General features: G+C 40.9%; 1 protein-coding gene across 1 annotated transcript in view; it reads left to right on the top strand.

Annotated features, from left to right (window-relative positions):
- Positions 1-524: 524 nt before the first annotated feature.
- LOC144521548 (A-type voltage-gated potassium channel KCND2-like) overlaps positions 525-24,860 on the top strand; it is a 30,826-nt gene continuing 6,490 nt past the window's right edge. Inside the window, exon 1 of the mRNA XM_078256096.1 lies at positions 525-1,636. Coding sequence (XP_078112222.1) covers positions 525-1,636 — 1,112 coding nt within the window. The remainder of the gene's footprint in view (positions 1,637-24,860) is intronic.

Below are 24,860 nucleotides of genomic sequence, written 5' to 3'. Positions count from 1 at the left end.
CTTGCGGATGGAAAGAAGAGAGAAAAAAGATCGCACTTGGACGACTGACCACTTTGCAGAGAAACTGCTGCTCGAATTGTTTAACTTGTTGATGCGACGTTATTCTACTGTTTTTCCTCTATCGTCTGGCTGCAGTATTCTCTTCCGAGGATAGGTATTTTATAAAACTCACCGTGGATGCAGTTTAAATAGCAGCCTTTCCTAAGGTGGGTGGTTTTCTTTTACTTTCAATCTGCTTATTGATGCGTGACGTTTTCGAAATCCAATTCATATTCTGCCGCAATTCCATAACTGAACAGTTACAATGAGGAAAAGGCTTGAGAGTGATACTCAACAGTGCTAAGCGCAGTGGCAGTATAAGTAAATGGGTTTGTGTGTTTTCTTCACATTTTGTTTAGCCTTGGAGCTTCAGAAGCCTAACCACCAGTGTCTCTATCTGCTGTTTTTCCTGCAGATGCAATTCATCTCTGAACCATAGCACTGTAATAACCGGAACAGGGTTGTATTAAACACTATAGGCCAGCATGGCAGCAGGTGTAGCGGCATGGCTCCCATTCGCCCGAGCGGCGGCCATAGGATGGATGCCCGTGGCGAGCACCCCGATGCCCATCCCTCCGCAAGAAAAGACGAAAGGCAAAGACGGGCTCATCATCCTCAACGTGAGTGGGACCAAGTTTCAGACGTGGCGAACTACTTTAGAGAGGTACCCGGACACTTTGCTGGGGAGCACGGAGAGAGACTTCTTTTTCCACGAAGAGACAAATGAGTACTTCTTCGACCGTGACCCTGACATCTTTAGACATATCCTCAATTTTTTCCGCACAGGGAAACTACACTATCCGCGCCAGGAATGCATAGCAGCGTACGACGAGGAGCTCGCTTTCTTTGGTATAATCCCCGAAATCATTGGTGACTGTTGTTATGAGGAGTACAAGGACCGGAGGCGCGAAAATGCAGAGAGGCTTCAAGACGACGAGGAGATGGACATGAGCAATGACGCACCGCCGGTGAACCTCACGTACCGGGAGTTCCTGTGGCGGGCTTTTGAAAACCCTCACACCAGCACCTTAGCTCTGGTCTTCTACTATGTTACAGGCTTCTTCATTGCCATATCAGTGATGGCCAATGTGGTGGAGACGGTTCCGTGTGGGGTTTTGCCCAACAGGTCAAAGGAGATGTCCTGTGGCGACCGTTACGCACTGGCCTTCTTTTGTTTAGACACTGCGTGCGTCATGATATTCACGGTTGAGTATCTCCTCCGTCTAATAGCAGCTCCCAGTCGGTACAAGTTCATGAAGAGTGTGATGAGCGTCATTGACGTGGTCGCCATCATGCCTTACTACATTGGCCTGGTCATGACCGATAATGACCAGGTGAGCGGTGCTTTCGTCACACTGAGAGTCTTCCGGGTCTTTCGGATTTTCAAGTTCTCCCGGCACTCCGCGGGGCTGCGCATCCTGGGCTACACCTTGAAGAGTTGCGCTTCCGAGCTGGGCTTCCTACTATTCTCCCTCACCATGGCCATCATTATTTTTGCAACGGTCATGTTTTATGCAGAAAAGGGCTCCACAGCCAGCAAGTTCACCAGTATCCCCGCAGCGTTTTGGTACACCATTGTCACCATGACAACACTGGGGTAGGTGGCTGCATATTGTAAGTCCATAAAATCTAATAAGCTTTTTTAACTCACCATTAATCTCCGCATGAAACAGCTTATTGCCTCTATGAAACACCCATATTTATAGCGAAACACGGTACAAAACAGGTCGTCAAATTGTTTAATTAAAGTAATACCATGTATTAATCCACAATTTCATTTCATTTCAAAATACATTTTTCTAATTCTTGAAGAGTAGTAAATCAGCGTATAGCCTAATTATCAGACATTTTCGGCCATTATTTGAACTAATTATCGTGCGGCCACAGGTGTGCATCTAGTGGGCATATTAACGGCCTCGAGTGCGGCTCAGCCAATATGATTGCAGGAGCGGTCTGTTTTATAGAGGCTTCTGTGCTCCATTCACTGCCTATCAATGAGCCTGCACCTCACAAGCAGCCCTTATCCGAAGGTTAGGCCTTGTCATTGTCTGTTTTCAAGGTTCATTATTGGACGGGCTCTTTTGGAAAGGTTACTGCAGTGAACACAAACACTGTGGTCAATAAACAGACAGTGGAGGGGTCTTTTTATTTTTTATTTCCATGTTACATGAGAGCTCATGATACCAAAAAAAGCTCCTAACTGGCCAAGATCCTGCATACCGCATTACAGGCCACACATGTGCAGTGATTGAATTAAAGGCAGTAGTTTACAAGATGTATAGACTGCACACACACACACACACACACACACACACACACACACACACACACACACACACACACACACACACACACACACACACACACACACACACCCTCCCCCTCCCTACACCTCCTCCTCTCTGCCTCTCATTCTTCTCCCGCTCTCTCTCCCTTTAACGAGGTATAGTAAATATTTGAATGCTAATTTCATGCTCATGAACAACGTCAGCTGTACTATGTGCTGATGTAGCATAAAATAATTAAAAGTGATTAAAACGATTTCATCAAATTAATTTGTATTGATGAACGCACTCAACTGCTGAGATGCTCGCGTGGGTTATTATTATTATTATTACTATTATTATTATTATTATTATTATTATTTCATTATTCACTCACATTCTGGAGCAGTGCACTCTCCAAGGTGCTGAAAAATAGTTGTCAATGAGCCGACTGGCTGCCATTTGGTTTTTATCTGCTCAAATAAATAAAGTGAATGTGGCGTTTGACTGAAGCACTATTATTGAGTTATACAGTGGGAAATAATAATCGGACTGTTTCTAATTTGTATGTAAAAATATCCTGGTTGCTTCTTTACTCGCTGCTGCACGTATGAAATTGAACAGCCACTCAGCCAATGTTAGCCCTCACGCGCTGCTCTTCACTGATGACACAGAAATGAGGTCCTATTGAAATAATGTTCTCTTTTAATTTCAAAGTCATAACATCACAGATCAAACATTGCAAAACAAATTGCCACTGGCTGTGTGTACTTGTGTATGTGCTTGAGACGTGTCAGGCATAATTATGTGAATATAAAGTTTAGATGCACACTTTTCTGTATTATTTTTGGTTTAACTGATACAGGAATGTTCATGCTTCATACAAACAAACTGAATTATATTCTTGATTTTTTTATGTGTTTGATATGGATCCTCCCTGATCCTCATATTTGCATTGGTGCAGACACCTGGTTACCCTTCAGCTCTGCAGGCAACATATCTTCTTCTTAATATTATTGTAATAATAATAGTTATTGTTCATTGTCACTACGCCAACCTCTCTCTATCAACCCTCATGCAGCTGGTGACACTGAGTTAGTGGATTTCCTGTCTTCTTAATGGCATACAAAGCTTCCTCGTGCACTCACTCAATACCAGTCAAACTACCACTCACCCTCGAAATGACCAATGAGTGCATAATCAGTGATATGCACGATCCGGTGATTGAAGCTGCCAGCTCAAACGTAATGCTGCAATGGTCATGCTTTCTATTCAGATTCAAAGCGCAGATAACAGATGAGTTGTGTAAGAGTGTACATTATTTATCTTTGGGGAGCTGGTAATCCTCTTTGTGTTACTTAAGATGGATTTGAAAAATATGTTCTGTCGTGGGAGAACAAAACTGAAATGTCCTTGGTAATGGGGACGTTTCCGTCACTCCATTGTGAATCATGACAGCCAGGCTGACAGATTTGCAACCTGAACTGAAGCCTTGCAGTGGTGCAGAATGCTGCATAGTGGACCACCGATGGAGAGGCTGAATACCCATCACTGAAAGACAAAGTCGGTTCCTCATGATTTTTCATTGTCTTGAGTTGTGCTTTCAAAAAAACATACAACCCTACAGTAGAGCTGAATTGTGGTTGTCATTGTCTGCTGAACACACTGAAGTGAGGGAAATATCTGTTGTACTCTCCTCCAGTAACCTTCAAATGCTTGTCTGATCAGGGGAAATGAGGTATTCTTATGGTTTGTTTCAGATCTCAGCATACAGAAAAATGTATCCATGTCTAACAAATAGTTACTTAAGTCAGAAATGAATGGGGTAGTATTTTCATTCGGTCGCAAATAAGCTCTTTAAAGACTAGCGGGGGTGCTGCTGGCTGTAACCTCCATTTGAGGCATTTGATTTAATTCTGATAGTCAATGATGCTTTATGCCTGCATGGTATCATGATGCCTTTCCACTACATATATTTTCAATTTCCCTGACTCACACCCTGTGGAAGTAAAGACAGTGGCATGTGTTCTCTTCCCCGCTGATGGTCCATTGATTGTGCTTAAGCAGACGTGCAGACATTGGGAGAGCAGGGGCTCCTGTTCAGAGGCACTTGGCAGGCAGCCTGAATGAAAAGGAAGGGTGCCTGGAGACCAGCGGAGAATCAATAGCACTGTGCAGCTGCGTGTCACGCCTCTGTGTGTCTACTGCTCTGTGCCACCAAACACAGGACAAGACCCACTTATCCCTCTTTATTTATTGAGCCTAATCTCTGTGGCTGCTTTCGGAAACCTAACAAAGAGGAATCTGTCTCTGTCAGAATGCTCCTGCCAAGATCTTCAAGAATTGTGTGACTGGGTGTAAAATATGAGATTTTTATCCGTGGTATTGCGTTTTGCAATATCTCTGAAAACTGCACTAATGTCTGAGAGTATAATTTTGTGACTTGATTTAATTCTGTCCATTTAAGGCAGCAATAGATTTCAATATAAAGATAGCATTCCAATTTGTCAGGCTGGAATCAGGTGTTGCAGTGTTTTCTTGCTCTTGTTTTCTCTGGATGATCCACACAGTCAGGGTAAATTAGCTGCAGAGGATTTTTTTAGTTGCTTCAGATCTTTTAAGTGATTTAAGGTGTAATGGAGGGCACTGCTGAGAGCAGCTGTGAAAACGGTGGAAGTCAAGCGCAACCCACAAGGGAAGAGGAGTGGGGAGGACAGGGTTTAGTGTGGCACAGAGGCACACACGTTCCTCTGGACACAAACAGACATTACCTTTGATAGATATAATAGACGTTAGCATCCGACACAAACATTTCTTTTTCAAACACACAGACTTTTCTCCCAATCGTCATATCAATATCCTTCTTTCAGCCACTGCCTCTTATTCAAATTACTGGCTTGTCATGAAATTTACTATGTGCATTGTCCTGTGGTGCAACAAAAACGGCTGTACATTGTAGTCACTCAACAGATGCAGAATTTATCACCATGTCATATGTCTGTGCTACAGCTCCACCCACCAAATACGACTGGAAAGGCCTGACAAGTGAGACCTATAAACCTCTCAGGATAGGATTTATAAGACAGAGGAGACGAGGTTAACAGACATGAGGGTCACTGTCGGCCTATAAACCACCAGAAGTATAATCATTATCTTGCTTTCCAGTTTTGACACCTCAACCCCATTTCAATCAAAGCCTTCAATGCAAAGCATTAACTTCATGCTTCGATATAGTGCAGAGCAAATCTTTTTGAAGTTCAACCCCTTTAATACATGTCAAATGTAATGGAAATGTGCAAGAACAATCTGGAGGGCCTTTTACTGTTTCTGTACCCATGAGATAACGAATGCATTCTTGATGATATAGTACTTGTGTTGTTGGATACGTTTTCATGCCCCTTGCAGCCAATGCAGAGGATTTTCACTCTGTTTTTTTCTTCTGAGCACGACAGTCAGCGAGAACATTTGGTGCGTTTGATTATGTACTGCAATGGGTGTAATTTTTGTGTTCAGTAGAATACATTACACCACTTGGCATTGTGTATGTTATGCACATTATGAAAATCAGCAATCCATTATGAGCAATGTGATGAATTACTGTGTAAAGCAGAAGTGGCTGATGTGAGATGTGTAGGCTGCCATTAGCCTGCAGGCTCAGAGTGCCTCTCCAGGTGCTTTATTGGGGAGGAGAGGTGATGCTAATATGAGGCTGGTATAATGGTCCTGAAGTGACAGGTGACTTAATGAGGGGAACCTGGCACTGAAATGTGTTCTGTGCAAGCTATTTTCTGCCCATGCAAATGATTGCGAAATGAAAGAGTAAAAGTGAGGGCGGGAACAGGCAGCCTTCCTCAGAGGAGATTATGATCATTGTGAAAGACAGAATCTGTGAAAAAACAAACAGATATGCTCTTTCTTTCTGCTAAATTGAAAATATGCAAGCCCCTGCATCTTCTTTATTCTCTTTGTTTTCATCACACTGAAACAGTTTCATACTGGCAGCTAGAGATTTAAAAGGGTGTTGTGGAGGTGTGAGTTGAATGATTGATTAACATTTTATAGGCATTCATATATTACAGATTTATTACATCATATTAATAATAGGTAGAAACTTCAAAGACTTTCATTTTCACCTTAAATAACGTTTTAATGGTAGTACATATATTTTTTTATTGAATAATACAATGTCAAAAAGAAAATGTATTTGTGGTCAGTCAACCCTGAACTGAAAAACAGGTTATGGCCAGGTTGATGTGAGGATACTGTATGTGTGAACTGACTCTAAAAGCAGGCATGCGTCACTGCGGATGGTCAGATTGATAAATAATCTATATGGCAAGGACAAAATGCCTGTCCCTCCATTTGATTTGATTTCTTTGACAACCCGTCTTCGAGGCAGCACCAATAACACTCATTCCATGCGGGGGGTTTTCAATAATTCACTTTGAATGTGCTGCATTAATCAGGGAAATAGACTGGCATGTTCTGCACTTGGGTCAGGGTAACGTAGTGTGAGGACATACAATATATTATCAGTGTTATTTCCACTGCTCAGTATTTTCACCTTCTTCTTTGTATTGCAAGCAACTTCAAAGATTAATGGAATTTTCCAGAACAAGATTAAAGTTACTCTGAATGAATGCAGCATTACTGCATTAGGAAATAAGGAGATATGTGAGAAAACACATTACCTCGATTTCATTGTTGTTAGAAAGTATTCGCTCTGCCTGGTTCCACTTCCATCCAATCTAACAGCCCAGATACCCTGACCCAGCTTGAGAGAATGAATGAAATGGGGAAAAATTGCCTATTATGTGACTGTGTCCTATCTTGAAAGTTGATATGTTGTAAAAGATACTGAATGTAAAGTGTATGCCATGAGATCAGTGGATCAAATGGTGTGCAAATGATAAACCCAAGCCCAACAGCTATCTTCTCCTCTGGTGCTGCGTGGCTTATTTACATACTCAGCATTTACATACAGATGAAAATGGCTTGTCCGGGCATGGAGATTGGTATGCAGCCACACATAATGCCTCCTCATCACTTTGTTGAAATGTACAACAGTATTCTAAGTGGATAACACTGTGCTTAGCATTAGATCCATGCAATTGTCATGTCAGGATCACAATAAATGTAATCTACAAAAATTACTGTCAGACTATATGCTGAGTTTGTTATTCTAAACATGTATTATTATTATTATTATTATTATCATCATTATTATTAGTCTCCATTGACACAGGTGCATACTGTTTTAATTGTCTACACAGGCTATGCTATGGTGACTGAGAGAGACACTGTGGGTGACACCACAAAATTTGGTTTCAATCAAATACCAAGTAATACCAGGGCCAGAATCACTGATATCGAAATCTGAGACCTTTCATTATTAAAGGTGGTAATGTAATTTCATGTAGGGGAGGACCACGTGTCATCATTTATGAGGTGAACATTATCATCATATCGTCATTAATAAGCTACTTCTGAATATATTTCCATCAGTTTTTAATGGTAAATAAAAACCTGTGCTGTGTGAATTCTATAAGCTAACAAATTGTTCACCATGTGCATGCACACAACAACAGCAGAGAATCAAAGAGTCTATGCATTAATAAGAGTGTTTATTCAGTTTTCTTTTTGTATCAATCTTATTTATGCAAGTATTGATACCCAGAGTAAGACTGTCGGTATTCTCAATCCTGTAGGTATCGATGCACCCACCCCTACAGCACAATGCCTCAAAATATCTTTACCACTCTACAATACATACACAACATACAGAAATGCACATTGCAATTGCAAATACAGAAACACAACAAAGGTGATGTCTTTCCAAATAACTAAAAACTGACAAACACAAGAATTATATTTATTTTAGTTTAAATACTGTGATATCATGATTCAAATATTAGTGGAGAAATATGCTAAACACCTTGCATCAGTAGGCGATTTGTTAATTTTTAACTCCCTACATGCGAACCGCCCCATGAACGACTCTTTTGGTTCTGTATTTTTTTAATACCACCCCTCTAGCTATATAGTTTAAAGAATATTATAAATCTAAGATGAATTTGGCAGAAGGGACTCAGAGAAAAAGTCGCAATTACAAATCTGTCTGCTATTTCAGCACCACAAACAACGCCATGGATTTCTCAATACACATTTAGAATACTGATATTTCAGGGCCATGGTCGGGGTCAAACTTCAGTTAGATAAAGGATCAATGAGTCAAGCAGACTAGACCAACATATTCAACTAAACAACCCCTCTGCCCCTAGATGATGGCAGACTAACAAGGGGTAATTGTTTTTTTTTCATTTGCGGCACTTTTCTTTATATAAATTATGTGTCAAGTTAGTGAATGAGTTTCTTGATTTGATTGTGTCTATTTGTTTGCAGTGTCCATTTTATTTTTTATTTTCTTAATGCCACCTACCTGTTGTCAATATGGAAAAAATTTTTTTTCATTTGCTTGTTTCGTTTCCTGGCGTCCTATTAGTCACTGCATCCGGCCAAGAAATCGTTTTAACCTTTCGTACATTTTTACAGTTTTTGTACAGATTAACAAACATTAGTCAGCTTTCGAGGTGCTAGTAGGCAGATTTTGTGACCTTTGGACAGAGCCAGGTTAGCTGTTTCCCTTGTTTCCAGTCTTTATGCTAAGCTAAGCTAACCACATACTTGCTTTAGCTTCCTAGCATTAGTCGTTTCAGCAAGTGCCCCAAAACAATATACATTTATGTTTGCGTGACAAAGCCCTCTGGCCCCTATAGTAATTATGACAGGAGAAACAGAGGAAGTCATGTGACTATCATAGGCTGACAAAATTCACATAGGGAGGAGGTTGGGATGGATTAATGGGTCAACACTTTTTTTTTAACCATGACCACGATTGTTTCCTAATCTTAAATAAGTAGTCGTTTTAACCCAAACCACAATGTTTCTATAAAACCTATCCAAACCCTTATCAGAGCATTGTCAAATAGGGATTGAGTGCTCTCCCTCTTATTAATGTGAAGGTTATTCTTTATTCTATTGTGTCATCTCATGTCTTTCATTTTAGTCAGGCCTCACTTTCAATACAACATTTTCACATATTGCAGAAACCCGTTTTATAAGTTCAAGTTCAGCCACTAAAAGTTTCCTTGGAGAGAAATACTGTAGTCACACTTACCTGTTTACATTTTCAAGGTTTAGGGTTTCCCTGTAAGGTCAGACAACTAATTATCAACTCAACATGGTGTTGAAACAACAGAGGAATGAATTCATATGAATAATTCCCACACGGTCACATTAGCATTAGAAAAAAAACAACTTGTAGAGTTAAACATATGCAAGTCACTGGCCTTGCATTTGTTACTTCTGTGTTACACTTGAGCTAATCGGCATACAAAGAACAGGCAGACATTTTAATGTCCGCTATGCCTGAACATTATGCTACTCCCCGCATTGGAATGTTATGAGTGCTGGTTGAGGGAGAAACAGTTGTTCTTTTATTTTTAGATGCCACTGTCACTATGGTAAACATTGACCTAGCATTCATAATGCTGCATTTCCCAGACTCAATACAGCCTTTGCCCCCTTTCTGACCTCGAAATCCATTTATGCAGTACAGATGTGGGAACAAAAGTTATGAGGAAAGTGATGATAGTCCAAACTGTCAATGTAAGGAGTTTGGGAGGGGTGAATTTCACTTTGCACTGATTTTCTCTCTCAGGCGCATGGGACAGCATAGCAAAACACAATATCTTGAAACGGTGCCAGCTTTTATAATGCCAGACTGTGAGTATCCCTCCCCCTGACATTTGTCTCTTTATCAAAAACGCCCCTCAGCCAACAAGCCAACATCTGTGATCAGCAGAGATTGTAGCTAACAGCAATCGTCAGTGTGCTGTGGGAACTAAAAAGAATTCAAAGAGTGATGTAACTTCTGCTGGTCTGACACTTCATCTGAAGAGTGATATCACTAGATAAGGCTTTAAAATGAAAGTTGTGCTGTTTTTCAAACCTATCAGCAAAACATAAACTGGGGTGAAATGAGATAAATCCTTTACCTTGTCAGTTTCCTTAGTTTTAAAGTCTGTACACTTAAATGTGTAGCATACATTTAATTCACTGCGACACACTTTCATTGTATGATAGTGTGTAATGTTAACACCAGTTACTCTCTCGTATCCTGTGAGAGCGTTGAAATCAATATAGACTTTCATGCACCAAAGACAAACAGAAGGCATAGCTTGCCATCAGTTTCAGAGAGAGCAGTGAAACTTTGATGTGAACACATTAATTGAAATTTGGTTTACAGCCCATTCATAATATGTCAACGTGAACAGCTTCACAGCAAAGTCATGAATATTGATTCACCCTGTTTGTCAGCTTAAAGCTTGGTTTCACTGATGAACCGTCTCATTTTTGTCAGAGCTGAGGCATCTTGTGCCAGTTTACAGCGCCAGGATACTACAATAAAAGCTCCTTATGATCAATACTGATCCCACTTGAATGAAATCCATAGCATTCACTGTAAGGCAGAATACAGATCGTTGTAAAGCACACAAGTGTGGCTTCAAGTTGAGCTGCGCATACATGCCACTGTTAACCCAGTTTCAATGTTGAGTCTTTGCCACAGGCTCCATAGAATATTAGTTTCTGTATGCAGTCTGAATGATAAGAGGCTATGTCCCATTTCAGTTGAGGTATAAAGAGCTTCCTCCTGCCTGCCTGGCAGGGAGGTCCTGCTGAGATGAGGGATGTCAGCCTGTCACCCTGACGCATGGCAGCTGTTTCCTGTCTGCCCCAGCTTCTATTAATAGCTAAATATATCACTTAATGTAGGCCATTTGGTCAAACAGAAACTAAACAGGGCATGTGCTCCAGGGCTATATTATTCTCTTTCACCTCAAAGTTATTTCTTACGTACAGGTGTATCAGCCTTTCTTGATATTTTCCTCTTCTTTACCTGTCTTCATGCGGTCTCAGATGGATTCATGACATATTAATTGGCGATCATATAGTGCTATTATGTTACGTCAAGTTCAGACCTTCAGACACGTTCAGCTGACCAGTTCTGCTAATCTAATGCAAGTGCAATATACTTTGTAGAGATACATATAAATATATCTGGTGGTTTAAATTTAAAGACTCCATGCACAGATAACCCTGATGACACCACTATGACAGCATCATATCTCTTAGTCTTGAGAAAGCTCCTCCAGAGCCACAGAAGACATCATACCATATGGTGTTTTTTTACAAGCTGAGTACTCCTCATCATGAGGAAACTAATCTTCATGTGTAAAGTTGGTGGAGTGCCCCTTTAATTAAAACTAGCACTCAATAGATCAATGAAGTGCAATAGACTTTGTAGAGATATATATAAATATATCTGTTATTATTCTGCTATCAATCATCATTACAACTATCAGTTGCTATTATTACAGTTACTATCATATGCTACTGTATATTGGTGGTGGACACAATACAGCCTGTACAATATAAATCATTCCAATACAATGGCCCTGCAATAACTACCTGCTTGTGAAAAGTGCTCTTTTTTTAGCTTTTGGTTCTTGTTATGGAGGTATTCAAAATGTCAATCACACACAACCATATGATGTAACTGAATTACCACAAACTATGGTCTTAAAGAATTACCACAGTGTTAAATCAACACTTCACTGCCAGTCTCACCAGGGATTGAGCATTAAATCTTCACTAAGGGAAATGGTGATGATGCTTTTATTGTGCCCGCCACCTGTAAATTCAGAGCAGCCACAAGGCAGGTTGAAGGCTTCACATATCAGTGTCTGTCTTTTGTCTGTATTTCAGCGTAATTTACTACGACGGTGATAAACTATAGTATTTTTCAGGGTTTCTGCATAAACAGACAGCAGTTGTTTTTTTTTAGCCACACTAGCAGCATGGTTCTATGAATGGTAATGTTTGTCTGTCGGCTGGTTGGCCCACCACTTTGATCCAGACTGAAATATCTCCACAACTATTGGATGGATTTCCATGACATTTTGTACAGATATTTATGGTTCAGAGAGGATGACGCCGCCTGACTTTGGTAATCCCCTGACTTTTCCTCTAGTGCCACCATGAGGTTGACATTTGAAGTTTTGGAACTGTTGGATGGCTTGCCTTGAAAGTTTGTACAGACCTTCATGTTCCCCTCAGGATGAGTTGTAAGAACTCCATTAATGTTTCATCAAGTGGCATCAACCGGTCAAAATTTTAATTTGTCCAATTCTTTGGTTTATGACCAAATACCTGTACTTTGTATTTAGTGCGAATTAGCAGATGTTTGCATGATAACACACTAAACTAAGATGGTGAATATGGTGAACATTATACCTGCTAAAATCAACAATCTAACATTGTGACCATGTTAGAATGCTGATATTTGCATTTAGCTCAAAGCATCCCTGTGCCTGAGTACAGCCTCACAGACCTGGACTGTCAGTAGTAGTAGTAGTAGTAGTAGTAGTCTATATCCTTGATGTTCCACTTCCGGGATTGCTCCGGTGCCGCAGGAAATACCGCCAGATGCATGTATGTTCGTTTCCTTCCGCTTCTTCATCGCCGGTGGATTTATGATGACTATGGTCCTCAGATCTCTGTAGGGTAAATTTAGACAGCTAGCTAGACTATCTGTCCAATCTGAGTTTTCTCTTGCACGTTTTTCTCCCATCCCAGAATGTTATGTGGACTAGAACCTTCTCCACTCCACAGCGTGTGGATGGTGTGGCAAAGCGAGACTAGTAGTAGTGACAGTCTGTCAAGGTAACTGTACAACCAGTCTAAAAATGGTAAGACCTACTACGTCTTGCTCTACCATCACACTGGATGACTTTCACATTTGAGTGTGCTATCACAGATCATATTATATCACTGCTAAAAGATGCTCAGTTCAGGACAATTTGCTTTCATTGTTTTGTAGCTTTCCAGTTTTATCATGTGGTGGAAAGTACATTATTTTATTATTATACTCTATTTACCCAAGAATTGTACTTAAGTACAATTTTGAAGTATTTATATTATTTATGTTGCTTTATACTTTGACCCCACTAAATTTTAGAAGGAAATATTTGACTTTTTACTCCACAACAATTATTTGACAGCTGTAGTTATTTTGGAGATTTAGATTTTACATACAAAACATTTGATCAAGAAATAAAATATGATACACTAGTCTACATTAAAATACCCCAGCAGTGCATACAATAGTTAGAATTAGGCTCACATTAACCAGCATTGTTAAAATACTGTTTACACATGAATGCATGATAATAAAAAAATTGAAAGGGGACATTCTGAATTTCTTTTAATAAATTGCATTTATTTGAAAGCAGATAGATATGGAAATGGGAGAGAGATGGGGGATGACACGCAGCAAAGGACAGCAGGTCAGATTCAAACCCTTCACCGCTGTAGGACTCAGCCAACATGGGGCAAACACACTTACTGGGTGAGCTAGAGGTCACCCCTGAAGCAACCATTTGAATTAACTTTTACTTGTACAGAGTATTTTCCATTAAAGTATTACTACTTTGACTTAAGAAAAGAACCTGAGACTTCTTCCAGTACTGGCCAGATCCTCCCAAGCCATACTTGTGAGAATGTAAAAGTAATTTATGCAAAATAATTTGTGTATTCGGTTCAGGTATTTCTTTTAAAGCCTATATGCAGGTAGTGAATACACACTACAAGTGAGGAAGTTAGGCTACCAACTAGCAAGGTCACACCAGGTAAGCATATTGAAGTCTTGAAATGATGAATCCTTATCCTGTCAATGCCTTCTAATGCTGTAATGGTGGGATTTCATTGACTTAAAAATGGCAACATTGTTTTTCAAAAAAGCTTTATTTAGAATGGGATAGATGATAGTTACTGTAGATTGATATGTTTACTGAGGTGTTATTGAAGTGTGGGTTTGACTCCCATCTAAAGGATTTCCTGCCTGTGTCTGTAGCCGTCCTACAGAGGAGTATCTCAACTGCTTAAGGATTGCATTCCATGTGGGGATTTTCCCTTCTTTTTAAAGGTATTAGTGGAAAACCGTAAACAGTTGATTATTATTTGTATTTTTCTCTTTAGCCAATTGTGCGTAATCCCTGTGGGGGAGCTTAAGAGTTAGATTTCTGGCATAGCTTTATCTTTACATAACGGCCACAGACAAATGGAGTGTGTCTCATTATGACTATAAGCCACACAATTGGGTCGAAAAGCAAAGACAAGCAAGCGAGTTGAGAGTGAAGAAAGCAGCTCAGACAGTTAGCATTAATAAAGCCAGGCACTGCAGTCAATTCCAGATCCAGCTTAGTCTCATTTACTTGCACATGCAAGGAAACACACACTATGTACATATATGATGTAAATGCTGTTAGCATGTGTGGTGATGTTTGATCCTCGGGTCCTTGCTGTCCTCTGGAGGTCACAAGGGAATCCTGCCTGAGCTTCCTGGTAGACAGATCAGCTTCTCTAATGTGACATTCAATTACCTCCAAAGGTGAAGAAGTCTCATTCAGATGCAAAATTCCATTTTGCATGGACTTTGCTACCGTTAACCTTTTGTGTACACATGCTGGTGAGAGAAAACAAGCTGCGTCTCCGCCATTCCACCCCCCAATGTCTTTTCCATGAAATGGCATCCATCAAAGTTAATGGGCTGTAATCATCACCACAAATACACTGTCATACGTCCCACTGCTCACTCCTGAGTATTCAACTCCCAGTCAATGGGATGTAAAGAGATAAGTGTGGGGAACACAATTTCTCATATCATTAACGACTCCAAGTAAGAATTGGAAGATAATCCAAAAACTTGCCAAAATTTTAAAATATTGTCTTTGGGGACTGCAGAGGAGAAACATTTATCAGATGTGAACGAGACATACAGTCGATACTACTGACATTTTATTTTGGGAACCTTGTCATCTTGTGAAATAATTCTTATTAAAGTATGTCACTCAATACCGACAGATCTGCTGTTTGGTAGATTCATTTTCCAAGCAGCCAATCCTGCCAGCTTCAAATCAGGGTTCAGCGTATATATCTACTTATCTCCAAGCTGTATGCTGCTGGACATCTGTTTATAGGCTACAACACACAGGCAAATACACACACACACACACACACACACACACACACACACACACACACACACACACACACACACACACACACACACACACACACACACACACACACACACACACACACACACACACACACACACACAGAGACTACTCTTTCAGTGCCTGGTATGGCAGCGCTCCAAGAAGTATGTCCCTGAAGTATTTCTGTGTTTGATAGGATGTTTTAGCTTTAGCATCCCCAGAAGACAATTTGTAGACCTCAACAGATGGAGAAGTCCAATTAGAAAGCGGGCGAATGAATGGGAGAGATGGGAGACAAATGTTCCAACTTTTTCTCTCTCCCTCAGGAAAGACTGCTAATCTTAGAGTATAGGTACAAAACCAACATCATATCTGTTTTAGAGGGGACACATTTAACAAAGAGAGAAATAAAAGCTAGAAAGCAGGCTGGAAAAAAGTACCTGTGATTTGATTTCTTAACACTACACAGTCAAAGGGGAACGCGTTGAATTTGATACAACTTGTTCTCACTCCACATCTACAGTATGTAAAAATATCTCGTTCTGTTGTCTGATTCTTCAAGGGCAGACGTCCCACAAAGCAATTGCCTTGCCATCAGCCAAGACCAAAAAAAGGAGAAGAAATGAAAAAGTGCTTAAATATAGCAATCCCCAGGGATAGTGGGAGGGAGGGCGTGCTGTAGTGTGATTAAAATGAATAACCTTCATTCAGTCACGATTGTTAACGGTACATTCGAATGTGCTGTCTGTGGTTGAGCCAAAGCTGTGCCTTTACACCGCCTAACTTCAGAGTGTTACTGTAACATCATTATTCATCAGGTGACCTGTTCTTTGCAGTGACAAAAACGTTATAAATAATGGGAGTTATGTCATTAAGTGCACACTTTCTCCTGCTGGCCCAGGCTCAGTTTAATTCAGGCTTCAGCTAGCCCTGCTGTGCAAGCAGACATAGCTATATAGGCCCGTTGATGACTGATAGATTGTGTGGATGCAAGACCAATTTTCATCGGCAAAATGACCTTTCGGTTGTGTTGTTCCGCCCATGGCCCTGAGTTATTATTTTTCGTGTCATTTTTTGATTTGACAGGAGAAGTCTCGTGGAGTGAAATGGGAAAAGTAATGATGTCCCCATGCCCATGAAGTAGCGTGGTGCAGGTGGGGAGATGGTGGATATGGCTGCAGCTAGCAGCTCTACTCTGCCCTAGGGGCCAGTCAGCAGCTGTTGGCAGAGATGCTGCTCTTCCCAATACTTCCCCACAGGTTCTCGCTGGTTCCTGGTACTCGTTGTTATCTGGGCTCGCTGCTGTCGCCAGCCTGGCTGCTGTCCACACTCTCTGAGAGAGCGCTCAGTACATTTTTACGCTTCACAAATCTTTCTGTCTCATCCCAACCTCTGCCATTCCCCTCAGCTTCACTGTGAGATTTTAAAGTGTTCCTTTGAACTTGCAGCTGTTTTTTTTTTTTTAAACGGCTGGAATTTACACTTTGATGTTTGTTTCAAAGACAGGACTGAGGAATTTAAAATGTATATTTCACTGGTATGACAAATAATCTGAGGCCATTTCTGTGTTGAGTTCTGTATCTACTTTCTGTACAGTATCCCATGCGATGCATTACTGTATACCTGCATGAGAGTGTAGTTTTGCATTTACAGGAAGAAAACAAGAAGATGAGGGGCTGCAGCTGTTTGGTGTAAAAAGCTGATGTAGACAATTTAAAGTTGCAACTTAAACAGAATCTAAAAGTTTTCTGGTGTTGAGCATGAAGAAAATCGATCCTTTCCCCATAGCATGTATTATCCTATATATTTGGACTGCTGGGCATTACTTTGTTTGCTTACCTTAAGTCTTTTTTAAGCTTTTATAGTGACATTGACCTGCCCAGAGACTGCAGAATGATAGTCAAGCAATCATGAAAGTTAATTTTTGACTTTGGGAATAGTAGTTTGACTAAACAATTCCATATGATGTCCACTTACTACTTAAGCTTTTTTCTTCATCAGTGGATGGAGTTTGCTCAGCTGTCTGACAGATTAATCTGTTGGCACGCAAGCTCAGTAGTTTTGATATCAAAGCATTCACAGGTTCCATCTTCTCAAATGAGAGGAAGTGCTGCTTTTCTTTGGCTTCTATAATTCGCAATTAAATAACCTTTCACTTTTGAACTGTTGGTCAAGACATCAGACATCAGGTCTGGTGATGGGCATTTTCAATTATGATATTTACATTTAATAGTTAAAACAGTTAACAGATTTAAGGGGTACTTCCACAATTTATTGTGGCATTTCCATATAAGTGTTGGCAAGTGAGAGACAAAAAACAAAAACCTTCCCTGACTGGTGAATGCCCACTTCTTTGAGACTCCACACTTCTAGTTTGTAAATCAGGACGTGTGGTTTAAATTGAAAGACTCCATGCACAGATAACCCTGATGACACCACTATGACAGCATCATATCTCTTAGTCTTGAGAAAGCTCCTCCAGAGCCACAGAAGCCATCATACCATATGGTGTTTTTTTACAAGCTGAGTACTCCTCATCATGAGGAAACTAATCTTCATGTGTAAAGTTGGTGGAGTGCCCCTTTAATTAAAATTGGCACTCAATAGATGAATCGGTACTGAAAATAATCAGTAAATACTGCTCTAAATGCTAAAACTGGCACATTTGAATTAAACACCATGTAAATGTTATATTACCAAGAGCACAAATTCACTGGGTCCAGAATCCAGGGACTGTTCTGTGGCTGTTAAAAAAGCAGATTTTTAGATACTGTTGCTGAATGCACACGCTGCAAACTCAGAGTTAAGAGGCCATTTGGTGGAGGGAGCTGATATCCAGCGGCTGCTCTGTGTGGAATCGCACATCAAAGTTAATCTTGCACCGTCTGCTCTGGCACTGCGGAGCACTAATCTGCTGTCAGTGTAATGAGGCTCCTGGACCAGTTCCCCTTTCCAATGCAGAGGCACTAATCCGCAAGAACTTTCACGTTTTTCCTCTCCTCCATCACCTGACCACACAACAAAAGGTCACAGGGGTCACTGTGAAATCTCATGTGGTTGATACTAGTTGATCATTTGCATTGATCCTTATGTACAGCATGCGCCAGTAGGCCAGTTTGGTCCATGGTGAGGAGGAACATTGCAGAATACAAAACAAAAACAACATTATGGTAAACTCAATATTTTTGAGATTTGAAGAAGTCACATTGGACCTTAGGAAACTGTGATGAAGTTTGTGGAGCATGTTGCATGTTGCATGTTGTGACGAGTAAACTGATCTTGTAAAATAGCCAAGGTGCCTCTTTGAGAATGAAAAGTAAGAACATCCCAAAGTTAGAATTGTGTTCACAACTAGCTTAAATTGCAACATGGTGATGACTTCACTCCTCGCTGTCAATCAGTAGCTCTGACTCAGAAAACAAAGCTATAATCAAATCCCCACATCAAATCCTAACATATTACTGCAGTGTGCCAAAATTAGGTACAATTTCATATAAATGAGGTTTATGAATTCCAAAAAATAAGGGTAAAACTAGTGGTGATAAATTGGAATGAAGTTGGCTAGAAGATGTTGCAAAGAATTGGGTGATCATTTAAACCATATGCTTCATAAACCGGCAAAACAACAAGTGCATGGTGGACAGCATAAGACAACACAAGGGTTACACTTTTATATATACTTTTATTTACACTGTTAGTTTTATTTATCTATAGCGTGCGTGAGCTTCTTTCACAGACGAGACTATGTTCTCACTCAGGAGAGGTGTCATACATAACTAATGCTGCTATTAACACAGATGTTTTTCTTATTGGTCATCTATAAATGCCAGTGATTTCACCTTTAATCCCACCTCATGTGAGGTAACTTGCCACCTGCTTGATCAAAGCTTTCTGTGTTCAAGATAATGCCACCACTCTCTCACCCGCGTACCGATTAATCTATGATGAATACGGAATGAGTTCATTAGCATAATCGCTTGAGTGTCTGATGATTTCATTTTATTATCACGTTCTCTCATAATCCATAACTCTGGCGCCCCTTCGTGCTTTCAACCCCTCTTTCATGTTCCTTTGCCCTCCCCATTCAGCCACGAAGCAGTGTAAATGCATTATCAAAGTATTATACTGACGTTATGGGAACATATTTTTAGCCCCTGGCTTTCTAAACTAATGTAAGGAGGATGGCAGAAATCTAAACATGGAATGACAAATTAGACTGTGAGCAATGCTTGACTCAGTTTACCTAGTTTCATCATGTCCTGACTGATCGAAGACTTGCATCATCCAGACCTCCCCCTGACGCACACAAATTATTGCTCTCACATCTACTCTGCGCAGGATAGCATACTACAGTATTTTATGGGTCCATGTGGATACTTAACCCTTGTAAAAAACTTATATTAATACAGAACAGCCACTCATCTTGTAATTAAAAGAAATTGCCACAAGAAATTGTGGAATAGGGCTGTTTTTTTGCATAGGACAGCAGTTGTTTCTTAAGTGTCAGCAGGTGTACAGTAGACTGAGAGACTAGAGAAGAGCAGAAGAAAAGAAAAATGTCAAGCAGGGCTGTGCTAGCACTGCAAGATAATAGAAAAGGAGGAGAAAAAGAAAGAGAATGAAGCGTTTCATCTCCATCTCATAGTTAGAGGCAGACAGGTCCAGGCAGAGGAAGGGTGAGTCAAAGTCAAGAATGGAAGAGCGGTAGAGAGGAAAGCTTTTTATCATCTCTGACTCTTAAGAAGATCTCCCAAATGAGAGAGGGCGTGCATGCTAATGTCAAAGCTGCGGTGATAACTAGCCGCCTGGTTTCGCGGGGTGAGGGTTAAGCTGGGATTTGGAGGGCTGAGGGAATACATGTTTGATATGTGAGCGAGAGAGAGATGAGGTGCCTTTGCCAAAGCTATACGTAAGGGATTATTCTATAGGGTTTATCTGTGTGTGCAAAAAAAAAGAGGAATTTAACTGGCCTTTATTGGTTCTGTATAGTTCCTGAGACTAGACGATGAACCTCCAGCTGGAAGATCAAAGCGACATTGACACTGCTGCATCACAAAGTCTTCATTTACAAAGCATTAACACCAACTGGCATGTAGCCGTGCATGCTAGGGCTGTTTCCTTGAACTTCACATGCTAACCTTCAGCTCTACCCATCGCCTTTTACAAATCTGCAAAGACTGAATCTCCGTTGGACTGGGGAAAGCATGAAAACAAATCTCTTACATCTGCTCTGGCCTTCATTTTACTGCATTTCAACATCCAGTCAGAGCACTGTAGTCTGTTCACCTATCTCAAAGTTGTCCGTCCCTGTAGCTATTGTTCGCAGTTGCTCATACTTGAGTGCTCTGTTTTTCCTACCACACGTATTACACCAGGCAGTGCAGTCATAGGCTTCCTCCTATCTCTGCTTTCCCATCTCCCCATTATGTTGTGTAGTTCTGCCAGCCTCTCCTTCATTCCCTTATCACCTGCAGTGAAAATCTAGCAGGCTAATCCCAGTGCCTGTGGGATTCCCCCCTCTATAATGATGTATATCTGAGGGATAGCATCAGAGCAGAGTCCTATCAGCCCACACACTCTTAATCCCATCAGTCTTTGGTGTCCAAACCCAAGAGAGGTAGCGTTTTGGATGGATTTGGACGGGCTGCAGCCAGAGATGCAGTGCAGAACATCAGGAATGATACGTGGTGTTTAGGGATCATGTTGGAGATCACGTTCATTTATTGTGCTTCTGATTCTTGAAACCTTGTGGTGTATCTCCCCCAAGGATTGTATTGCAGTGGTACATACTGTAGCCGTGCCACTGCATTGAAAAATTCCTGCAGGGTGATACCCACCAGTGATGCTGTCAGTCTCTCTGGCATTACACAATTTTATTTAACAGTCTGTTTATGGTGGAGATAGATAAATACAGAATGTGCTTAATATTTCAACATGCTGACCAAGAACACAAAACAGATTTGCATTTGTTTCATCAATAATATAGATTTATGGTACACCAAAGAAAGTTTTCCTTTACTTACCCTTGTTTATTCGTAAATGCAGCAGTCTCTGTTTGCTGCATTTCTCTTTTCTTACTCTGTGGTCAGATTCATGATGCCTATTGGCACAGAAAAAAACAATCATATAGCCTTTCCTTTCTTGTTTTTACACACTCAATTTTTTATGAGAGTTCTTAATATGACACAACAACCCTCAAGACCTCTCCTCAGTACTCCATAAATTTTGCGATCTTCACAAATACACCACAGAAAATGTATATCTTCTTGTCACTCATGTTAGTATGCCTCATGCTGACATGCAGGCAGGGTAATCCGTTTTCTTCAGATTTTGAGTTCATAGTTGTATGAGCATGATGGAGTTCAGGAGGAAAATTAAATTTTTTTGGTACATCTATTGGTACATCTATTATTTAACTGTCAGCAAGGATGAATATTGTGCTCTTTCAGCCTTGTGGAGAAGGAACAGAGAACCGTCTTGTCTTGGAGCATTGCTCCATTTGCTCCTTGTCATGACTCGTAAAGAAATGGAGCCTTTCTCGGTTGGTCAGTGTAGGGCTCCATCACTTCTATGTCAGGTCCTCAGATAACATTTTAATGTTGTGTCCACTCTGACACTCTTTGATCCTCTGCTGTGGCTTCACATTTTACATCACGTCAGCAGGACATCTCACCAATTTGAAGGATATCCAATACTTCCTGACCTTGCCACTCTCCCGTTGTCCCTGCACTCTTTCAATGCCTCTCTTTGTCATTATCAACTTTTGATTGGTACAGTCAGTGACAGTATCGGAGTTTCAGGACAATTGACAGGTTTTGGTCTCACAGGTTTGGAGGGCTTGTCTGTGCTGTACAAACCATTGAACTATGAAACTGGGCGAGTGAATTACCTCAGGAAGCACTGATAGGGAGCTTGTGTGCGATTGGATGGTTGGTGAAGGAAAGAAATCATGCCTTCACTGAATTATCAAAGACATGCTGATGCAGAACGCATGTTTGGAATTCACCTATCTTGTCTTTTTGAAATGATAAAAAATGCTAAAGCCGTGTCAGACTAAAAGTGGTTGACCTTGACATTTTTTCCACAATAAAGTGCTTTTTTAAATGAATTTCTTGTTTTAGCATCTCAAAGAGCGTTTCATAGTAAGTCCACTGTGACACAACAAGCACAACAGATGCCAGTGAGTCCAGTGAATGTGCCTCACAGCGATTTCCCTCGCTTGCAGATAATAAGACACAAACGCAGAGTGAGGTGCAAATTTAAATCAGTCTCATGGAAGAAGGTGAGATTAAAATTAATTTGAGATTCAGATTATCTGATGGCAGGCCCCTGAGCAATTATTGGCATGAAACAACGTATCTAGATGATGCATGAGACAGAGTACAGTGTGCTTAAATTCACCTTGATTCTAATCAGCTGACGACTCAAAATGCTCAATCTATTAATCAAATTAGTTCCTTTGCTTTTCATTGAAATATCAAAGTGGAGTAGATCAAAGTGCAGTTTGATGAGATTCAATGTCTTTACCATGACGGATTTAATAGAACGTCACTACACAGTTCAGCAGCTCCAGTATCTTTATCACAAGGTTTTCTTCATTTGAACACTTTGACCATCATTGCTCACATCAGTGGAATCAAATGTTGCGAGGCCATTCCTTCCCTTTGCTTTTATTATTGCACGTTACTACAGTGACTTCTGCAAGAGGCGACTTAATTTCACGGTAAAACCCAGGAAGTGGAAGCTAGAAGTAACATGACAGAGGTGCCAGTGGATGATTGGATTTTAATGCTGGTGACAAAGCCCTCTCAGCTGAAAGATCTGCCACAATCCTTCTTAGATTCTAATTGTCAGCCCTGCTAATCTGTTGGCGTTCATCTCAGCTGGGGTGTGAGTTGGTGGGACAGAAGGACAAAGTTTAGACCTTGATTACATCAGAAACTTAGGCCTGTGCTCTCCTCACTTAAGAGGGGTTTTTATGTAAGTGTTGCCTTTCTCCTGCCAACCCCCAAACTCTTTGATAGGTTGGTTTATTTCTTTGCAGCAGATGCAGCAGTGCAAATGATCAGATGAGGTCAGACTTTACAATTTAGGCTCCTGGAAATATTTCATTTCATTTTGTTTGATTCAAGAAAAAAGAAAACCTGCCCTGTCTCTGAGAAGAGAAATAAACAAATGACGTGTCTGTAAAGTCATCCAGATTTATTTTTTTTCCCTTCTTCTTCGCTCGCTTCCCACTAACCAGATGGCAGTCAGATTTCAGACACAGGGTTCTGGAATACAATCAAGGAACAAGATTGCTTGTTTAGGAAGGGGGATTGGTTTAACTAGATGTCAAATTAAAGGCCTCTTTACACACGCATGCACGCACGCACGCACACACACACACACACACACACACACACACACACACACACACACACACACACACACACACACGCGTATGTTCTTGTGACTACTTGTGACTACACGTGTGTGTGTGTGTGTGTGTGTGTGTGTGTGTGTGTGTGTGTGTGTGTGTGTGTGTGTTTCCTGTGTGTCCAGGCGTGTCCATGTCTTTTGGTGTCGACACTCGCTGTGAGACAGTGAGGTCATGTACAGAAATCTGTCTCAGAGCACCCCCTGATGGAATACCACACCGTTTTTAAGGTCAACCGCACAAACTCTGCCACTGGTTAATACAGGGACTCATGAATGTTTGATTGGTCTATTATCTGAGCCGGGGCGGGGACATTCATCCCCCGCTTCTGGAATTCAAATATTCCTTTAAGTCTGACATTTCTCACACACCGTCTGAGGCGAACCCCCAGTTTCCGTCTGTCTCACTGCGGCGGGCTTCATCTGCAATGCTGTCATCTGACTGTAGGACAATTGTACAGAATGCGCTGTTTTTAAGATCGGTGCGAGTGCGAGCGCAGTATGGTTTCAGGTGGGTGGAACTGGGGAATTGATACTCAGTCATTCCGACACTCCTCTTCCTCCTCTGCAGGGTGGATAAGATCTGGCCATCCATCTTTGTGTCTCACCCATGTCAGCTCAGGGTAGCAAACGTGGGTACCTGGTAGTCAGAGACAACAAGAACAAAGCAGCAACATTACTTTAATCTCTTGTTGCTGCTAATTCATGCCTTTGCCGTCATCCAGGAGGCAGAGCTTTGTGCATCTCAGCTTCCCCCATATGAACAATCCATCACTGTTAGGGTTTCTCTCCAGAGTGTGCTTGCTCCTTTCTTTTTTCACCTGCTCACTGCTTTGCTTTCAAAAGAAAGGACCACAATTTATTGCATTCCACAGATGACTGTTCAGACATATTTTTACATCCAGCAGCATCTTGCCTCTCCTCCCATTAGAATAAAACACATGTGAGCAGTTTTATGTGAGAGAAAGCTTTGCTGCATTTTTTATGTGGATCTCTTAATAAGTTTTCAGCAGTACAT

This window comes from Sander vitreus, chromosome 8, assembly GCF_031162955.1.
Source record: "Sander vitreus isolate 19-12246 chromosome 8, sanVit1, whole genome shotgun sequence".
Lineage (NCBI taxonomy): Eukaryota > Metazoa > Chordata > Actinopteri > Perciformes > Percidae > Sander > Sander vitreus.
The sequence above is the reverse complement of the archived record's forward strand: the minus strand, read 5'-3'. Positions and strand labels throughout refer to the sequence as shown.